This window comes from Beta vulgaris, chromosome 5, assembly GCF_026745355.1.
Source record: "Beta vulgaris subsp. vulgaris cultivar EL10 chromosome 5, EL10.2, whole genome shotgun sequence".
NCBI lineage: Eukaryota > Viridiplantae > Streptophyta > Magnoliopsida > Caryophyllales > Amaranthaceae > Beta > Beta vulgaris.
The window spans coordinates 55,715,686-55,736,765 of NC_079206.1; the positions used below are offsets into that span (position 1 = coordinate 55,715,686).

A 21,080-nucleotide genomic window follows, 5' to 3' on the forward strand; every position below is an offset into this window, starting at 1 on the left:
AATGTCAAAATTAGTTTGCATATAAGATGTTGTGTTTAGTTCATGGAAAAGTTAATGAATATAGGAAAGTCAATTTATTTTTCTAAATTGTAGTAAGATTGGTGATTAATTGTCGGTATTACTTTTGAGGCATCTTATGTATATTAATTTGTGGAGCTTGGAGAATTAAAGGAGCTTGAAGGGGCTGAGTTATTGGATTGCATTTTAAGAAATTGGTTTGCAATTGAGGTAACCTTTATGTTCAGCAAAACATATTTACATGCCCGTGTGTGTTTGTTATATTTTTGATATTGTATTATCGTTCATAGTCATGGCCATGGTTATAGATGCATCTTCCTGTATGGATTTGTGAACTATATATGACTTTGTTATGCTATTGGAATTGTTCGGATATGATTATATTTAAGAAATATGATTTGAGTATGATAATGTAAAAAGGATTTCGAAATTGTTTTAGCTGGCTTAGTTTATGAACTGAGATGAATAGTAGGCAAGGTACAGGTGGAGTAAAATGATTCGTATATGAATTAAGACCAGATAAGGTCGAATATCACGTTAAGTTATGTTATAAGGTTGTACTTGCCAGCGATTTATGTAATGTGATTAAGCTATGCCAGCGATATATTTAAAAGATGAATTATTTCCAAATAATTACCAAGTTGTTTCCGATCTGAAAAATGTTTACGAACCAAAACCATTTTGACAGGCTGAAGTAAAGTTACTGAGTTTTTCACTCATTTTAGTTTTGTTTTTGTTTTGTATTTTCGTCTGTAATTTGCAGGTGTATGTTCGGATTTCTGGATGAATCAAGAGAAAGTGTTTTCAGTTAATAGATGGAAATTAAATTAGTGATTCGAACTTATATTTAGAATATAAGTTGTTGAATATTAAGTTCTTATATGATGTTTAAGTATTATATTGTCTTGGGAATCGAGTAGGGTATTATGTAATCTATTAATTGGTATTGAAGGTGATTTGTTGTTGTGGGCCCTGACCCACAGGTCCAGGATCGCTTTAAGGTTTATGTTTCCGCTGCGAGTAAATATTAATTCGAGTTTACTAAGTGTTAATTGAGTTCTATGAATGTTAAGTATGTTTAGCTAGCAGCTCGGAAGTGCGGGCTGTTAGACTTATGCTCTTAAATACTGAAATTAAATAGTTTTAATAATTCAAATTGTTTAAAACTATTTAATTAAATATCTTAAAAATGTGGGAGATTACAAATTCATTTATAGTGAAAATCAAATGATTTAAAATGCTTACAAAAAAAAAAATAAACCGGCTACCAAAGAACTTAAATTGGTCACATAAGGAAGTAAACTAGTTACTTGATGAAATAAACTGCCAGAAAATTAAGTAATCTTTCAAATAATAACAAGAACCCAAATGACAATTCATTAGGAGAGCAATATGTTGCAATGAGAACTTGTTTAGCCTTATAAAAGAATTAAGAAAGCAATATATAAGTAATTGAATTTGAAACTTCTCACTAAACGAATGGAGAATTGAGTTAAAGTGGTCGCAAATAAACCTAAACTGGTTACTAAATGAGTTAAAGTGGATACTTAATGTCTGTAACAGTTTCATTTTGATTTGTAGTCCTGTTAGTGTCCATATATCATAAAGGAGTCTCAGAATTGATAATAAGAAACTAATCAACAATCAAGTTATAGTGGATACTAAATTAATTAAAGTGATCACAAATAGCCAAAAAAAACACAATGAGAGACTTTTGTTACAAGATAATTTTACTAAAAGCCAATCCTTCTATTTTTTTTTATATCTCCGTAAAACATTATTGGCCTGCCAACTGTTATATCTGAAGAATTAGTCCGCAATGGTTGAGCAAACACCAACCTATCTCATCATGCATTTATCTCCCACATTCATAATTTGAGAGAAATGACGACGTTCTCAATTACCACAAATCCACAATCTTGTATAAGATGATCTCACAGTTATAGAGTAGCTTTTTTTTTCACATAGGTGACTTATTACTTTCCTCTTTTTAGTTTTTGGAGGGGGGTTGACGCTAACAATATTTCACAATAGGTTCGTGTGAGATGGTCTAATATAAAAACTGCTCTCTCCACTTGTCAAAGATCACTTCTTGAGTTCCTGGCTTTTATTTTGTTAGGGTTGCTAACTTGCTACTGGATGTTGCCCTTAATTTCGAATCCTCTAGACATCCTTATTTTCTAAATCAAATGATGCAGCAAAAGGAACTATATATTTACAAACAAGATTCCAGAATGCAAAGCAGAACAAATTCTAAACAACAGACCAAGAATCATGTCAAGGGGCAGTCTTCATTTTCAGAGGAACATGAAAGTGCATACCTAGCTAGTTGCTGCAGCCCTCTGCCGGAGCATTGGCATCACCCACATACTTGAAATCCAGCACTTCCTTGAAGTTCATCCATGGCTTAACCTGCACTTTTGCTTCGTAAACCTTCTTCTTTTCACCATCAGTTGTCTCAAGAGTAATATAGTACATGGTATCAGAAACTACATGTTCTTTTGTATTTACAACCTTATGGAATTCGAGCAAAGCATTCTGCAAAAGAAATACACACATCACTTCTATTTTTATAATAGGTTAGCAAAATGCAGGTTTCATTTTATAATAGGTTCATTCTAGATTTCCTATAAAAAATGACGATAAATCATGAAGAGATTATCTCACACCCCCAGAAATCAATATTTCATAAGATACATTGAAATACACATTCAATCAAAGTATACCTCATGAACAATTACACCGATCAAATCATTAATAATTTTGGCCAGTTTTATACACAATTGTTGGCTCAAAAATAAGGTGATATCACAATCATAAGTTCAGAAACATGGTCAAAATTACATTAAGCATTAGCAGCATGAATTGGCTGAAAAAATTAAGCATCTTTCAAATAGGAGAGCAGTTATTACAATGAGAACTTGTTTAGCCTTATAGAAGAATCTAGAAAGCAGTTTGTAATTGAATTTGAAACTTCGCACTGAACGGATAGATAATTGAGTTAAAGTGGTCACAAATAAACCTAAACTGGCTACTAAATGAGTTAAAGTGGATACTAAATGCCTGTAACAGTTTCAGTTTCATTTGTAGTCTTGTTAATGTCCATATATTATAAAGGAGTCTCAGAAATGATAATAAGAAACTAATCAACAATCAAGTTATAATGGATACTAAATTATTTAAAGTGGCTACCAGAGAAATTAAACTGGTCACATAAGAAAGTAAATTCCAATGTACCCTTTTCCCTCTCCATCTTCTCCGGAAATTCTTTATCCAACAACTCAACAGCCTCATCATCACTCCTCATATACGACAAGTAACTATCTACAACATAAACCATAAGAGCATCCCTCATAAATGAGAACCTGTTGCAAACGCATTGTAACTGTAAGTGACAATTTCATCATCTCAAAGGTTATCAAATAGAGCTTAGAACTTCAAGAATATCAATATAGCCTCCAAAATCAAAGCATACATACAACTCTTGTCTGTTCCCGTTCTCAACTCCAGAAACAATTAGAGATCATTCAAACACTAAATTAACACCGAAAACCTAAAATTCAACGATAGTATCAAAGACGTAAACACACAAAAATTCACGAGAAAAAGTCAAAATTCAAAATTAACCTCCGAAATTTGAAATTCGCCATGGCTAGGGCGGGAAGTGATCGGAAAATCGCCATGACAAGCGTCAATTGTGTGAGGTAGAACATCGGAGTAGAACTTGGAGAGAGCATCTTCTAATGGAAGATTTTGAAGTTGTAGAGAAACGACAATGGCGGACGATTCGGAGCATCAGCGAAGAAGTTTTTTTAGAGGAAAACGAGCAAGCAACGAAGAAGTTCTAATTAGCGGCCATACTATGCTACATATACACCCTTTTTTTTCATCAGACAGTCATACTGTTTGAGAATATGGTTAGTACAATTGAAGTGCATCCTGTAAGTATACTCATCAGTACACCAGATCCCACACAAGTCACAGTATGGCCGCTTCTCATTTTCTTGCGGCTGTTTTCCACTAGCTACTTCCTTCTGAAGGGTTTTGATAAAAACATATAGTTTGCGGAAACATATCAAAATCGGAACTACACACATATTAATTCATGAACCTATTATACACATTAATATACCTTTGTAGCGCGTCTCCAATTAATTAGCAGATTCGATCAGGTTACTTTCTTGAGAACCTCACTTGAAGTCCCTCTAATGGCTAGCACACCACACGATCGAACCGCGACACAAAGACAACTTAGATCTTGGAGTAGGAAGAGCAAAGTATATTTCTTAGACTCTTACTCTCACGTATTTTGTGTCTCACTTTTGTAGAATATATTTTTGGAGTCAAAAACAATATCACGTAACTTCTACCCACGTTATATGATTGCCTATCATATATATAATGCAAATCCCCTTAATTAGAGTAGCTTATTGTTAGGGAAATCCTAACAAGAAACTAACTCCACAAAGTGGGGATATGCACGTTGTGCATAGTAGAAATATCAAAGATTTCTTTGATATTTATTCAACCTTATTCAAAATATATTCATGGTTCGACCCATGTGAATAAGTGCGACCCTATAGGATTAATACTAATTAAGTTGCAAATATATTTACTAATAATATTGCCAATCGATAGCGGTTTCCAGCTAAACATATCGATTACTTAATTATACTAATTTTATCGTAACTCGTAACCGATCCTATAAACTATCTTTTAGAGATACCCACATTGTTTGAAGGACATACCTCCAACAATCTCCCACTTGTCCTTTAGAACAAGTGTGCCATATATTCCTTTGTCTCTTTTACGTCTTTATTCGAACATAAGGTAAGAATCTCGATCATCCTTATTAAGTTCAAATAGTTTCTCGAACTCATGAGTTAACCTGTTAAGACAGATGATTACTTCCTAATCTATCTGAGCACGGCCATGCATTTTCACAGTTATAACTCTCGAGAGGCCCATAAGACAATGATCCTAATAGGAGGACAATCCCAATCTTGTACATTCACTTCTATAATACTAGATTCATAGCAACCTGAAAACTGCCTTTATTGTCTCCTTTTACGGTGCGACGTTTGACAGAGTCAAAGCATACTAATCCAATAGTGAACAGACAATGAACTACTCAGGTAATGAGGAATAGTCTCTAATAGTTTAATGAGATATGCTTATGATAATTTAAATTCTTAAAACATATTCATAGGTGGGTCTATCCAATATAAGTTCTTAGCTTATACTCATGCAAATGATTTATGACATCCCCGTCAACTAGCCCATGAAACAGCACTATAAATCAACTTGCAAACTAGTCTTTTATGAAACATTAGTGTCCATTCTTAATGATTCAGACTAGGGACAATTTTAATCTTAAGCTTTCAGTCCACTTAATAGGGTCTCATTATCCAAGACTTCGTCTCGATAACCTATTTGAAACTTAACGATTATATCTTGGACATTCATTTAATGCTAAACCAAAATTAAATGAAGATAAAATTATTCCATTAATGATAAAACGAGATAAAACACCAATGTTTTATGATTACGAAAAATAAAACATAATCTAAAACATCCATAGAAATCAAAGCCAATCACCAATGTGCTTTATTCCTATTGCAGACGTATGAGCATCATGTTTGGTCTGCGGAAGTGGTTTAGTTAATGGATCAACAACATTATCATCTGTTGCTACTTTGCATATCTTAACTTCACCCTTCTCAACAAAATCTCGTAGAATGTGAAACTTTCTCAGAATGTGTTTAGATTTGTGATGTTCCCTTGGCTCCTTGGCTTGGGCGATGGCTCCACTATTATCACAATAGAGAGACATCGAGTCAGCACTGCTAGGGACAACACCGAGTTCAGTGATGAACTTTCTAATCCAAATCGCCTCCTTTGCCGCTTCTCCAGCAGCAAGGAACTCTGCTTCAGTTGTAGAATCAGCAATTGTACTCTGCTTAGCAATCTTCCAGCACACTGCCCCTCCGTTTAGACAGAAGATGTATCCAGATTGAGATTTGGAATCATCTTTGTCCGTTTGGAAGCTCGCATCAGTGTAGCCTGTAACAACCAATTCATCTGCACCACCATACACCAGGAATTTATCCTTAGTCCTATTAAGGTACTTCAGAATATTTTTGGCTGCACACCAGTGCGCCTCACCTGGATTTCCTTGGTATCTACTTGTAGCACTCAAAGCATACGAGATGTCAGGGCGAGTACATATCATTGCATACATGATAGATCCTATTGCGGATGCATAAGGAATAACACTCATTCGCTTTTGCTCATCAGGTGTTTTAGGACCCTGAGTCTTGCTAAGCTTCATGCCATGAATCATGGGAAGAAAGCCTTTCTTACAACCTTTCATATTGAACCTATCAAGCACCTTATCAATATAAGTACTCTGACTTAGTCCAATCATCCTTTTAGATCTATCTCTATAGATCTTGATGCCCAAAATGTATTATGCATATCCTAGATCCTTCATTGAGAAACATTTTCCAAGCCAATCCTTTACGAACTTTAGCATTGGAACATCATTTCCAATAAGGAGAATGTCATCGACATATAATACTAGGAATGCGATTTTGCTCCCACTGACCTTTTTGTAAACACAAGATTCCTCAACATTTTTCTCGAAACCAAATTCCCTTATGGCTTCGTCGAAACGTATATTCCAACTCCTGGATGCTTGCTTTAATCCATAAATGGATCTTTTAAGCTTGCATACCTTCCTAGCATTTTTCGGATCAACAAAACCTTCTGGTTGAGCCATGTAAACATCCTCCTCCAGAATTCCGTTAAGGAAAGCGGTTTTAACATCCATTTGCCAAATTTCATAGTCATAAAATGCGGCGATTGCTAGGAGTATCCGAACTGACTTAAGCATAGCGACTGGAGAAAAAGTTTCATCATAATCCACACCGTGAATTTGTCTGTAACCTTTTGCAACCAACCTAGCTTTGAAAACGTAAACGTTTCCATCCATGTCGGTCTTTTTCTTGAAGACCCATTTGCATCCTATGGGAGTTATCCCTTTGGGCAAATCAATCAAGTTCCATACTTGATTTTCAGACATGGAGTCAATTTCAGATTTCATGGCTTCAAGCCATTTGTCAGAATCTTCGCCCGTCATAGCTTCTTTGTAGGTAGTAGGCTCATTGCTTTCAAGAAGCAATATTTCATAGCTCTTAGTCATTAAGACACCCATGTATCTTTCTGGCCGAACTCTATACCTCTCCGACCTACGTGGGGCTTGTACAACTGTAGAATTCTCCTCAAGTACATCAGTCGAAACAAGTGTTTCACTATGATTAGGAGTCTCATTTTCCATTTTTGGTTGTTGTTGCTCACCTCGAACTTCGTCGAGATATATTTTTCTCCCACTTGTCATTTTGGAAAGAAATTCCTTCTCCAAAAAGACACCATCAAAAGTTTTGCTCTCCATCACATAGTTTGATTTGCCTAAAAGATAAAAATGGGATTATTACTTATTAGTGCATCAACTTCTTGATAGAACCATACTATGCTACATATACACCCTTTTTTTTCATCAGACAGTCATACTGCTTGAGAATATGGTTAGTACAATTGAAGTGCATCCTGTAAGTATACTCATCAGTACACCAGATCCCACACAAGTCACAGTATGGCCGCTTCTCATTTTCTCGCGGCTGTTTTCCACTAGCTACTTCCTTCCCCTTCCCGCCTTGTAATCTGGCCTTGTGCTTTTGACCTTGGTAGTGTCCCAACAGATTAAAGCCAGTTTTGCAGTCAATCTGACAAACTTTGCATGTAAAAATTCCATCTGGAAGAGGAGCTCTGCCATTCCGCCGTTGATCAGCTGAACGAGATGGACCTGCATTTGGGCTTGGTCTTGAATATGGCGATGGATATGGATACGGAGGAAGGCCAGGTGGCCTAGCAATTGGTACTGAAACAGTATTCGTAGGCCCACGAATAGGTCCATGAGATGGACGGAGATACACATTTGAAGCAGGCTGAATTATTGTCCCTGGAACTTGACTTGAAGTTGGTCTTTCCACCTGCACAAAAGAACAGGCAAATTGAAAAGCTACCTAATCTGATAGCTAGCTGAAGTTCAAGCAACAAGAAATATATATGGGTTAAAGAGCAAGAATTCGTAACCTCTTACTCACATTAAGTAAATTCACATGATCATTTGTCAGATCATTAATCCACTAATGTTTTATGTGTTCTGCAAATCTTTTAAGTATTATTCCTGTATCTTTTTTATTTTTCAGGTTTTCTTTATGTCACTATTGTACAGTTTCTGTTTTTTGTAACTTTTAGTGTTTTTTGCATAGTTAATACTAGTGATTAGGCTGTCATACCGTCATTTCCTTCCTATGAGTGTGTGTGTGTTGGTTCTTTACTGTCTTCCTTTGTCAAGGGTCAGGCACTCAGGCTGTGCAGCTGTGCACATATAGTTCTCCACAGAATATCCCACGGCATGATGGCAAGATATAAACTGGCATATATATAATAGTGGGCTGGAGCCACAAACACCCAACTCTTGCCAAAAAAATTCTTAAATTTTAGCAGCAAGGTGACATCAACTTTTTAAGCCCAATAGATGACTTCCCTTTCCTCGCCCTTCACCGGAATTCAATCAGTACGCTGATATACTTATCAGTATCTCGTCAATTGCGTAGGTCATTTAACTGGAGCTGACTAGGAGATGCTGAGAGACAATTACTGTTGTAATTGTAACAGTCTTCTCACAATAGTAGATCAGCTCACTAGCTACATCAAAATCACAAGGCTGGTCAAAATTGAACTATACCTAATTAGCATTAAATGGTGGAAGAAAAAAGTTCATTATCAACTTTTTCCATTTACCTCATCTTTATAGACCAAGAACTGTACAAAGTCAGCAATGCTTGTGACAATTCTTGATAGTTATCACAAGTCTAAGGCCTTGTCATTTTCACCTTAACAAAGGATAACTTCCAGGAAAAATAACATCTAATCAACCAAATTTTGTTCACAATAAGAGATAAAATCATGCATGTTCAGAGAAAGGCTGATAAGTGAAGGTCATATACTCATATAAGGGGTTCTAAGGAGATAAAAGAATAACATAGCCTTGATAGTTTAAATCATACAGCATAAATGCACATATTTCATAATTAAATCAACCCCATACAAGTTCCAAATTTAAGGAATGTTACGGTATGTTATCCTTAGGCTACTACCACAAAACATATACTCCCTCCTTACCAAGATCTTTGCTCCATTTGCTTTTTCGAGGTAAAAGCACATCAACTTTGAACATAAGTTCACACTAATATATAAGAACAAGAGACTTAAATTTGTTCCAATGAGTATTTTCAATTTATTAACTTTTTATAATATTTTTAATTGTGTAATTAGAGATGTTAAAGATCAAAGATGTGCCTTGGAGTCTGGGGACGGTGAAAATCAATGGGACAAAAATTAGATAAACTACAAATTTTGAATCAGATATATATAGTGACATTCTTGGTGTACAGTTTCTCCTAAATTACTCACAAAATCCCAGCAATATATCCCCCTCCACCAAAACACCCACTGTTTTTTTTGGGAAAAAGATCAATACTTGATGCCTGTTTCAAGGATGGTTATAGTGTGACAGGCTAGCTGCAGTTTCTAGAGATCACAATGGTGACTGGATTCAATGAATTGCAGAATAAACATCATTGATTGGTATATGTTACTTGGACTCGTATACCCATGTCTGGCATGGGTACGTGTCCAAGTGTCTAATTTGGGTATTCTATGAAAAATTTCTATGATTTTGGCCCAAAATGAAGTGTCCAAGTGTCCGTGTCCACGTCCGAGTGTCAAGGATCTGACACGAATAATTAATTGAGGTAAATTGAAGAATCCATGTAACTAAGTTGGTATATCAATACCGGGCACTCCTAGACCAGTTATCTGGAGCCAAATTGGAGCATGAAGGAAGAGAAGGCAACAAAGCAGCGGATGCAATGGCTACATGGGCACAAAAGAAAGGGGAATACCTCATGGAAATGTGCAGTTGAAGTTAGATAGATAAACTATTTCATCTAGCAAGTGTGAGATCTGCAACAACTAACTCTAGTGCTTAAACAATGTCTTTAGATGTAAACCTGAACTTTAACCATTAATGAATGAAGATCACACCCTTAGCTCTAAAAAGAAAATGTCCACCTCGAAAAAAAATGTGAGCAATATATGCACTAGTTGCATATATCCGATATAAACTAGGTAAAGCTCGATTATTTTATGGGACAGAGGGAGTAATAAAACATTTAAAATCAGAATCGGAATCAAAATCTGTGCTACCTGAGGTTGCAGAGGACTCTGATTTATCAGCTTTTGCCTGAATTCCATCTCTCTTTGCATAGCAAGCTCTACTGACATCACATAATTTCTCCTGTCAGCTCGGATTGCCATTCTTATTTTTCCTGCTCTGATCTACCAACTACCCCTGTAAATTTAATATTACATTCTGAAGATATCAAAACATTATTAATAAACATTTCCATTCATGTATTTCTGTAATTTTAGTACTGATTTTTGAGAGATCTCTTCAAAAAGAATCCATTACATGCTGGCTGCTGCAACAATTTATCTGGAAAATTCACCTAATCTTCAAAGTTTTACTCTATATTTTTACAACTGAATTGCATAGTAATTTATAAATTCAACAAAACCCATTTTAAACTATCATTTTCTCAGGAAATTTACAAAACTTTAATACAAAATGTAGCTCAAAAACTTACCTCCTCAGACCTGAGTTCTGTTCATTGACTCAGCTCAAAACTTTTGTGAAATCACAAAAGTTTTTGCTGTAAATCCAATCCAATAGCTACAACTTCAAGTGGGATCAGTTGATGTTTTGACTCTTTGACATAACTACATAAGTGAAGTTTTTTTTTTTTTGAATAGTAAAATTAATTCATTAATAAAAAAGTCATACGACATCTAGATAAGCAATCGAATCAAACAAATACATAAGTTGAATCAAACAAAAATTTCCTTCATAAAAACTACATAAGTGAAGTTAGGAGTGTGAGAAGCACTGTCTGTATTTGGCTATTTGCCTTGTTAATCCCACTCTCTCAATTAGGTAAAAACAGATGGCCTTTCTTCATTTCCTAATTTTCATCGTTTAGGATCACCATGCTCTTGTTGGGTATATGGTATGATATGAAGCTCATGGAGGTGTATGGGTGTGGAGATGAGGTTGCGTAGAAGAAAAACGTCATTTGGGACATAAGGCCAACTTTGAATGGACATATCTTTCAATCTATAAATGATTTTGAGGTGATTCAAAGTGGAGGTGATAGCTTGTTCCGAGAGCTTTCCAATGATAGGTCATACGTCCAATTCCGGTGAGAAACGAGAAAGTTATGACGGTTTTACGAAGAACTGAAAAACTGACGGGTTCTGTCCGCCCGCGGTTGTCGAGCGCGGCCGCGGGGTGTCGAACCGCAAAGCCTAATTTTTTCCGGTTTTTGGTATTAATGAGGGTATAAATATAAACCCTAATTAGGTTTATCATTATTCTTCATCTTTAACACATAGTTTGAGAGAGAGAAAGCTTTAGAGAGAGCTCTTGAGTGCTTTTGTAATTCTATCAAACATTCATCGATTCCTAGTGCAGATTCGTGGTTTTTCTCCCAGTTCTTGGGTTTCCACGTAAAATTTCTGGTGTGTTCTTTCCTGCTTTATTATTTGATATTCTATTATTGTTTGCTATTATTTCTAGATTGATAGTCAATAGAACTTACAAGTGGTATCAAGAGCTAGGTTTGATTATTGTCTAGATCTAGAATAATTAACAATGGAGGATTCAAAGATTAGAATTGAGAAGTTTGATGGGACAGATTTTGGATATTGGAAGATGCAAATAGAAGACATCTTATATCAGAAAAATCTGTATCAACCTTTGTCTGAAAAGCCTGCTGAGATGGAGGAGGCTAAGTGGAAAGTACTGGACAGACAGGCACTAGCGGTGGTGCGTTTGACATTGGCTCGGACTGTGGCGTTCAATGTCAAGGATATCAAAACAACGGCTGGATTGATCAAAGCACTGTCAGATATGTATGAAAAGCCCTCTGCAATGAATAAGGTATATCTGATGCGCCGTTTGTTTGGTTTAGAGATGAATAATGGTAGTTCTGCTGCTGAACATATTAATGAATTTAATTCATTAATAAGTCAGTTATCTTCGGTTAATATTGCCTTTGAGGATGAAGTGAAAGCCCTAATTTTGTTGTCCTCTTTACCTACTGCTTGGGAAACTGTTGTAACTGCTGTTAGTAATTCCTCTGGTAAAGAGAAATTGGTTTATGATGTTGTCCGTGATCTGATTTTGAGTGAGAGCATTCGAAGGAAGGAGAGTGGAGAATCATCTGGAGCATACAGTGCAGAAGGTAGAGGGAGGGGAAAAGGGAGGAACTTTCAGGGAAAATTGGAGTCAAAGGGGGACCGGAGTAAGTCAAAAGGCAGAGCTAGTGTTACTTGCTGGGGGTGTGGTAATGAAGGACATTTAAAGAGAGATTGTCCTAAGAAAGTGAATGGGAAAGGGAAGAAAAGGTTCAAGAAAGTGATGATGAAGAAGATGCATCAACTAACTTGATTTCTGAGTACGATTCCGATGCTTTGATGGTAAGCATGGATGATCAGGAAGAGTTGGTTGGGTGCTCGGGATCATGGGTCTTGGATTCGGGTTCTTCTCATCATTCCTCACCATGCAAGGAGTTGTTTCGGAATTTCAAATCCGGAAAACTTGAAAAGGTCTACCTTGCGGATGGCAAGGCAGTGGAAGTCATGGGGAAAGGTGATGTGAGTGTGAAACTCACTCATGGTGGCTCGTTGGAGTTGAAGAATGTCAAGTTTATCCCAAGGTTGAAGAAAAACTTGATATCAGTAGCCCAACTTGCTACATCGGGTTATAAGGTTGTGTTTGATGGTGGTTCTTGGAAAATTGTCAAGGGAGCAATGATCATAGCTCGTGGGACAAGGACTGGAACACTTTACACCATGGGGAGCACAGTGAAGGGGACGGGATTGGGATGAGAACTTCATGTAAGGTGTCGTTTGATCGGAAAACTATCGATAGTGGGCCAAGGGATGAGAACCGTGGTGAAGCGGTATCCCGGTGGCAAATTGACCGTAAGCGACAAGGTGAAGGACGGCACACAAGCATGATGTGCCGGAAATCCTAAGTGGAACAAAGGGTGTATTGTTCGAGTGGGAGCAATGTGAGTTTGCTTTTAGAACAATGAGAAGCTTCTTTGGCTTAGGTGGTAATTGGTTTTATTGAAGTTTGATGAGACTTCAATGTGCTTCTTTGGTTGGAGAGGAAGTGGTTATTTTTCCTTAGTTGTAGAGGAAGGGATCTTCATTTGGTTGTGCTTGTCTCTAAGGTGATCCGACCTCCGGGGTAGGAGGGTGTGTAGGTTCATGGAGTGATGGTGCAATGATTTGGAGTTTAGTGATTAAGAATCAAAGTCGGTGTAGACTTTGATATCTTTTGTATTGGAGTTGGTGCAAACTTCAATATTATTTTCCTTGGTGTAGAGGAGATGTGTTGTCATGGGATGCTTGATGTATGTCATGGTTTGGGCACAACTAGAGATTGCTTTTGCAGTGGGAGTTGTGTGTAGGATTGAGATGAATGAGAGGATGATGAAGGTATGAAGTTTTCTTCACTTACACCTATCTCCAAGTGGGAGATTGTTGGGTATATGGTATGATATGAAGCTCATGGAGGTGTATGGGTGTGGAGATGAGGTTGCGTAGAAGAAAAACGTCATTTGGGACATAAGGCCAACTTTGAATGGACATATCTTTCAATCTATAAATGATTTTGAGGTGATTCAAAGTGGAGGTGATAGCTTGTTCCGAGAGCTTTCCAATGATAGGTCATACGTCCAATTCCGGTGAGAAACGAGAAAGTTATGACGGTTTTACGAAGAACTGACAAAACTGACGGGTTCTGTCCGCCCGCGGGTTGTCGAGCGCGGCCGCGGGGTGTCGAACCGCAAAGCCTAATTTTTTCCGGTTTTTGGTATTAATGAGGGTATAAATATAAACCCTAATTAGGTTTATCATTATTCTTCATCTTTAACACATAGTTTGAGAGAGAGAAAGCTTTAGAGAGAGCTCTTGAGTGCTTTTGTAATTTCTATCAAACATTCATCAATTCCTAGTGCAGATTCGTGGTTTTTCTCCCAGTTCTTGGGTTTCCACGTAAAATTTCTGGTGTGTTCTTTCCTGCTTTATTATTTGATATTCTATTATTGTTTGCTATTATTTCTAGATTGATAGTCAATAGAACTTACAGCTCTACATGGACTTGGGACTGTTACCAAAAAAATGATTTGGGTTCATCATCTACAGTTCACTATAAAAATTTATATAGTACTCCATACCTCTGTGATACATGATGTAGAGTTTGTTGAAAAATTTAATATGAGTATCATTAATTGGCCGTTAATATAAGTTTAGTACTCTACAATCTACATTGAATATTTAAGTAGCAATGACTAATGAAGTCAAAGCTTAACCACCTCTGCATGAGTATGACTGCACACCAACTGATTAAGAAAACAATGTTTTGATTCTCAAATGTTAATATATATATCAGCTGAAGACAAACAAAATCTATACTAGAATTTCCAGACATGAAAAGTATATATTTCACCAACTTCTGGTAACAAAATTCTCAACATCATAAATTTATAATACTACCAATTATTATGAAACCTAGAAGATAAATGTAATCCTCCCAGTTTTAGTATTATTATTACTGGAAACAATGAATGAGGTGTGTACAAGAAGAATGATTACAAGTCATTCTATGTATAACCTATTGTATGTGTTTCTGATGCTAAAAATGAAACAAAAACCTCAAAATTATGGACACTTCTCTAAACTAAAAACTAAAAACTAAAAAACTGAATATTCTATACATTACAAACTACAGAAACATGGTCTAGATCCTTACAGATATCTCCTTGATAACCTAGAATTTTAAGCAACATTGACAAAACTTCCTTCATATTAGGCCGCGCTTGAGGTACTTCTGCAGTGCATTTGGATCCTATGCCTAGCAGTTCACCCATTTCTGATGCTCCTTCATTTTTCCCTGGTCCTACTACGATCCCTGGAATCGCGGAATTTCCGAGTCCTAGCTCTTTATTTTTCTCCATAACCCTTCTGGCCCACTCTAACAAACACTCCTCCCCATCATCGACTGCCCTCCTACCTGTTGCAAGCTCCATGGCTAATATCCCGAAGCTATAAACATCACCTTTGGTTGTAGCTTGCCATGTTTGGCTATATTCAGGTGCAACATATCCTATTGTACCAGCTACCGTGGTTGTGACATGTGTCTCCCCTGCATCAACCACCCTTGCTAGCCCGAAATCTGTGACTCGAGCTTTTCCATCTCTGTCTAGTAATACATTGCTTGCTTTCACATCCCTATGCACTATTGAAGGGTAGCATTCATGGTGTAGGAAGACTAACGCACGAGCTACATTGATTGCAATCTCAACCCGGTTTTTCCATGTTAGCCTTGTTCTGTCTGAGATGAAATCCTCTAAGGTCCCACCTTCCATGAACTCATACACCAGCAGTTTATCAGCCCCATCAAGGCACCACCCATAAAGATTGACAAGGTTTGGGTGAGGCCAGTTGACTCCATGCTGAGTTAAGACTTCCATTTCTGCTCGGAATTCTCGTTCTCCTTCCATTCCTCCTCTCTGTAGCTTCTTCACTGCTACCACTCTTCCATCAGGGAGAACTCCTTTATAAACCGTTGCATATCCTCCTCTACCAATCACTCTATCTTCCGAGAAATTTCCTGTTGCTTTCAGGATATCAGAGTGTGTAAATGCTGTTTTATCCAGCCTAATCACTTTGATGGCATCTGAAATCCATGGTGATGAAGAGCTGCTCGAGCAAGAAGAACAGTCATGTCGCCATTTGATCTCTTTTAACAGATACCCTGATGTGTTCTCTGATGGGTTTTTAGTTGAGTTGAAGAGTAGGAATGAAAATACACCACAAATTAACGCGACAAGCACCAATATCGTGATCACTAAAGAGGTAGCCACTTTTGCAACTCCAACTCTCCTGTGGGATGCTTCAGCTTTAGGGGATGACCTTGTGGAGCTTTTGATAAAAGATGGAAGGACTAAAAGAGGGTTGCCGAGGTAACAATCTTTCTCAAATGTTGATAGTTGCCCGGTAGATGGAATAACACCAGAGATCAGTGGATTGAAAGAAACATTGAACTTGTTTAACTCACCCAATTCATTCAGGCTCGTTGGGAAGATCCCTGAAAAATTGTTCAAGGATAGATCAAGATCCTGCAAACACTTGAGGTTTCCTATTTGCATGGGAATTGTACCAGAGAAATTGTTCCTCGATACATTTAGGAAAACAAGGGATAGTTTTTCAATTTCCGCGGGCAAAGCACCATAGAAGTTATTATCAGCAAAATGCAGCATGCTAAAATTCTTCATCATTCCAATTTCAGGAGGTATTTCACCAGATAGTTGATTCCCGGTTAGCTGAAGATAACCAGAAATCTGAAGTGTTTGAACTTTCGAACCAGGGTTGCAAATTGGGAATAGACCATACCCTTTGAGTATCCTATCCCATATACTTCTGCAACTCTTTCTGGTAAGCAAACTATACACAAAGCTAAAAGGAGGGTAATTTTCAGGTATCCATCTCCTCATTGCCAAACATTCTCCTGACCCAGGAACAAGTTTTCCTCTTCTGTTGGCCAAAAACGTAGGCATAGGATTGCTCCCCATATTTGTCACTTCAGCCGGCAGTCTCCCGCGCAGATTGTTATTAGCTAAATTCAACCACAACAAGCTGCTGCAGTTTCCCAACTCAGGTGGGATTTCACCCGTTAATGAATTATTCGCGAGCATTAGCCAAAGGAGGGAAGTTAACTTCCCCAAACTTGGTGGAATTGAACCGGTCAACCTGTTAAAGGAAATATCAAGGGCTAGAAGCTGATTAAGACTTCCATATTCAGCAGGAATTTTACCAGAAAATTGGTTATAAGCAAAGTCTAGAAATTGCAAATTAACCAAACTGGAAATCTTAACTGGAAGAGGACCAGAAAAGTTATTGTAGCTGAGGTCTAGTCTTTGAAGATTAGGCAATCTTAGAATCCCAGAGGAATTCAACCCTGCATTAAAAGAATTCCTATGCAAAACCAGAACTTGCAGCTGAGTAAATCTCCCAAGAATCGGCGGTATCTCACTCCCAAGATTGTTCTTGCTAAGATCCAGAAACACCAGATTTCTGCACTCCAGTAGTGATTCTGGTATCTGTTTTGAGAAGTTATTCCCTCCAAGAATCAACACACTAAGGTTCGATATCGATCCAAGAGTATCAGGAACACTCCCAGTGAAATTATTTCCACCTAAAATCAAAACTGACAAATTTTTACAGTTGGAAATTTCACCAGGAAAATCCCCAGTAAAATTATTTTCTGACAAATCAAGTGACTCCAAGCTGCAATTTCCCTCAAAAAACCAGGGAAAAATTGACCCAGAAAAAAGATTTTCCCCAACATCAAACATCTTCAATCTTGAGAAACCAGGCCACACCTGCCCAGTAAAGTTATTTGCACTAATGTCAACAGACTCCAACTTTAGACAACCATCAAAGCACCCATCGATAGACCCTGTAAAATTATTGGTTGAGATTTTCAACACCCTCAAATTGCTGCAGATTGCAGGGAAACTAGCCCGAATATCGCCCTCGAATTTGTTCAATGATAAATCCAATACCTCCAAACTGCTCAACCCAGATAAGTTCAGCTGCCCACCTATTGTATTATGTGACAAGTTGAGGTATTTAAGGTTTTTACACCCACTCAAATCACTAGGAATAAAACTTAAGGTATTCCCAGATAAATTAAGTGACCTGAGTTCTGACAATACTGAGAAGTTCCCTGCTACCTCACCATTGAGGCTGCTCTTGGAGAGATCAATTCCGGTGACTCTGCCCGTGTCAAGATCACATGAAACACCAGGCCAGTTGCAATGGTTTGAGCTTTGATCATTCCATTGTGTGTATCTTCCTCTGTGCATCTTATTTTTTTCTTCCAAAAATGACTTCAAATTTAGTAACACATCTTTGTCCCTTTCCTCTTCTTGTGTCAGAGCATCTGCCTTGGAGATTGTGCCTAATCATTGCCATTGACCCACAAGGCCACAATCAATCATTTCATTATTAATGTTCTTAAGACATAAGTATATAACTATATAATAGTACATAAAAAAAATGAAAATTTGAGTAACAAGTTAAGTGGGTACCTGAAAATATAAGCAAAATGATGAATGAAAGCTGAATTATGCAACTATGATGAACCAATTTAACAAAATCTTCTTCTACCATGATCAATCAAATATAGCACTATTTCCTTCTTCTTCTTCTTGTTCCTGTTAGTTGTTACTCGTCCTCTCTTCTTCTCACTAATTAAGTTACCCTTGTTGTTTGGTTATTATTGAAGATTATGAACATTTTTTTGCACAAAGATTTCAGGGAAGAAAAGATGAGAAATTTCTCTTCTTCTTTTTTCTATAACAAGAAAAACAAATTTGTTGGGTAATAATTCAATGCCATACCAAACATGGAACTAAATTCTGGGGTGGTCAACAAAATAGAAAAGAAAGTGTTGGAAAGTTGGCTTCGTATTGTAGTTTCCTAAAGTGAATGGAATAAAGTTTTGTTTATTGTTTCTTATTTTTTCAACTTTTATTTTCCTAAAATAGTTTAATGATGATGGAGTTAATAACAATGTTTTTAATGTCGCATATTTTGTCTAACTTATGTACTCCCTCTGTTTCATTTTAATCTACACACTTACACTTCACACGCATGCCAATGCAAAACTTTGAGGACATATATCTTTAGTTTTGTATTTGTAAAAATTATAAAAAGTACATATTAATAAAATATCTAACAAGATCCCACATGACTATGTTTTTATTCACGTATAAATCACAAACGAAGGTCAAAGTACAATTTGTGAATAGTGCAAAATGTCAAAGTGTGTAGATTAAAATGAAACGGAGGGAGTAGTTATGTTAGGAAGATGAGAAGGTTAAAGGCTAAAATGAGCCGCCTATGTTGACTAGACTGGTTTTAAAATGAGCCGGTTTTATTGAGTTGAAATTTATGACTGGAAAAAAAAACCTTAAAGTCTAGAACATGGTTTTTGTGGAGTAATTTGTTTTGCTTCTTCTTCTTGAATTTATTTTTAGTTTGAAAAAATGGGTGGAGCTTGGAAGTTTCTTCGTCAATGGTAGACAAGTTTGATTTTCTTTTCTTCACAAGAAGCCTTATCGCCCTTTTCTAAATGTGCACTCACAAAAATTATTATCTAAAACAATTCCTCCAAAGATGATTTATTGGATAAAATTACTCGTCTTTTTGTTTAAAATATAAAAGGATATGAATTAGTTATTCAAAATATCTTGGGTGGATTGAGTTGACAATAATTTATTGTGCATCCAAACTGACTTTGTCACATAAAAACTGACTGTAATAAAAGGAAAAAGCCGACTTTTTTTTGAAGAGAAATTTCATTGATTGAAGGTCAAACGACATCTACAATAGATATTAAAAAAAATAGATACAATCAAACAAGGCTACATAAAATACGTTTTCGAAGAAACTACAATGAACTAGATCGAGCAATCGAACGCAACCCTCTTGTATGTGCTTAATCAAGCAGCTATTGATGAATAAGTCTATCATTCTGACATCGTTTGGGAAAAGCATTCTTGACCGAGCCATGTTTACCGCATCCGAGATTACAATACCTTCATGTTAAGTCTCGAACTTCAAGTAATGAAAACGATTTTACACACACACAAGAAAATTGACTACATATATTATATATAAACTGATTATATAACAGGTAATTATACCATATAAATACTGATTGTATCAAATGAAAACTGACTATATCAGAAAATTGACTATAATAATATATAAAAACGAACTATATAAAAGGTGATTATATCATATAAAACTGATTATATCAAACGAAAACTTACTATATCAAATAAAAACTGACTATATCATATGATTTTTGGTGCACAATAAATTATTGTGAACCCGATCCTTTCAAGTTTTGTCAGATGATAATTATTATTGTAGATGACATGTGACGGTTTTATATTAGATAACTTTTTCTAAGTTAGCAAGTTTCTACATTCTTTCTCCTTCCCCATTTCACCTTTTTCCTTACCTTTTTGTCTACCAAACAATTCACCTATTTTACATTATCTAGGAAGCTTCATTTTCTATATTTTATTTTTGACAACCAAACAACTACTCCCTCCGTTCTTCTAAGTTCTTATTCCCATTTATCATAGCTATACCAAGGTAATGAAGATAGAATGTGTGTGCAAGTGATTCCTTTTTGTATACTTAAATAGACGAGAGAATATGATTGTGAGAAAGTATAAAATTATGTGGATCCAACAAGTGAATAAAATAGTATGAACAGGGAACAAGCTCTACCAAATATGGAATAAAATAATATAGGGAAGAACTTAAAAGAACGAATGTAAACGGAAAGAGGGAATAACTTAGAAGAACGGGGGAATAATTCTTCTGAAAAATTCAATAGTAAATAGAATTATTGACATGTGGAACATTTCATTTTAAAAAAACTGACATCTTTATTATTGATAGTTGATCTTGTTTAGTAAGTCTTACGGTGTAATGTGAAGTAGAAATGATCAGCATGGGCCTACGGGCCACCGTAGGCCCGACTTAGCGCGTTTTGTCGCGAAAATTTCAACCCGAGGCTTTGGCTCGAATTAGCCACTTTTTTTGGCCAAAGCTCGGCTCGAGTCATTATTACCTAGAAATTTGAAAATATCAATAATTTTTACTCATGTGTGATTAAATATATTAATGATCAATAATATACATCTACAAACGACCAAGTTAAAAGGTCAATTATTCAAGAGAAAGAAACGAAGGGAGCTACTATTTATGCTACTGTT

General features: G+C 36.4%; 2 protein-coding genes across 3 annotated transcripts; both read right to left on the reverse strand.

The window, feature by feature from the left end:
- Window positions 1–7,457: 7,457 nt before the first annotated feature.
- On the reverse strand, window positions 7,458–10,939 carry LOC104893993 (uncharacterized). 2 transcript variants are annotated; one of them, XM_010680143.4, is made up of 3 exons: window positions 10,794–10,939; window positions 10,354–10,498; window positions 7,458–8,069 (listed from the first exon to the last, which is right to left on the reverse strand). In XM_010680143.4, the coding sequence occupies exons 2-3, from the start codon at window positions 10,462–10,464 to the stop codon at window positions 7,548–7,550; spliced, it is 633 nt and encodes a 210-aa protein (XP_010678445.2). In that variant the 5' UTR covers window positions 10,465–10,498; window positions 10,794–10,939; the 3' UTR covers window positions 7,458–7,547. The 2 variants fall into 2 exon arrangements, with proteins under 2 accessions (XP_010678445.2, XP_048500274.1); XM_048644317.2 differs by lacking the exons at window positions 10,354–10,498; window positions 10,794–10,939 and adding an exon at window positions 8,379–8,399 and having other exon boundaries at window positions 7,459–8,069.
- A 3,856-nt stretch (window positions 10,940–14,795) lies between these two features.
- On the reverse strand, window positions 14,796–18,835 carry LOC104893992 (probable LRR receptor-like serine/threonine-protein kinase At1g74360). Its single transcript, XM_010680142.4, has 2 exons — window positions 18,372–18,835; window positions 14,796–18,241 (listed from the first exon to the last, which is right to left on the reverse strand). Exons 1-2 carry the CDS (start codon window positions 18,451–18,453, stop codon window positions 14,988–14,990), a joined length of 3,336 nt encoding a protein of 1,111 aa, XP_010678444.2. The 5' UTR covers window positions 18,454–18,835; the 3' UTR covers window positions 14,796–14,987.
- Window positions 18,836–21,080: the final 2,245 nt, after the last annotated feature.

What these genes read in the sequence shown, in the direction of transcription:
- LOC104893993 (XM_010680143.4), bottom strand. Translation starts at nt 10,464, where the DNA reads ATGGCAATCCGAGCTGACAGGAGAAATTATGTGATGTCAGTAGAGCTT. An exon ending in AGAGTCCTCTGCAACCTCAG is followed by an intron (nt 8,070 to 10,353) that starts GTAGCACAGATT and finishes TCTTTTGTGCAG; the next exon opens with GTGGAAAGACCAACTTCAAG.
- LOC104893992 (XM_010680142.4), bottom strand. Translation starts at nt 18,453, where the DNA reads ATGGTAGAAGAAGATTTTGTTAAATTGGTTCATCATAGTTGCATAATT. An exon ending in CATTTTGCTTATATTTTCAG is followed by an intron (nt 18,242 to 18,371) that starts GTACCCACTTAA and finishes GGCAATGATTAG; the next exon opens with GCACAATCTCCAAGGCAGAT.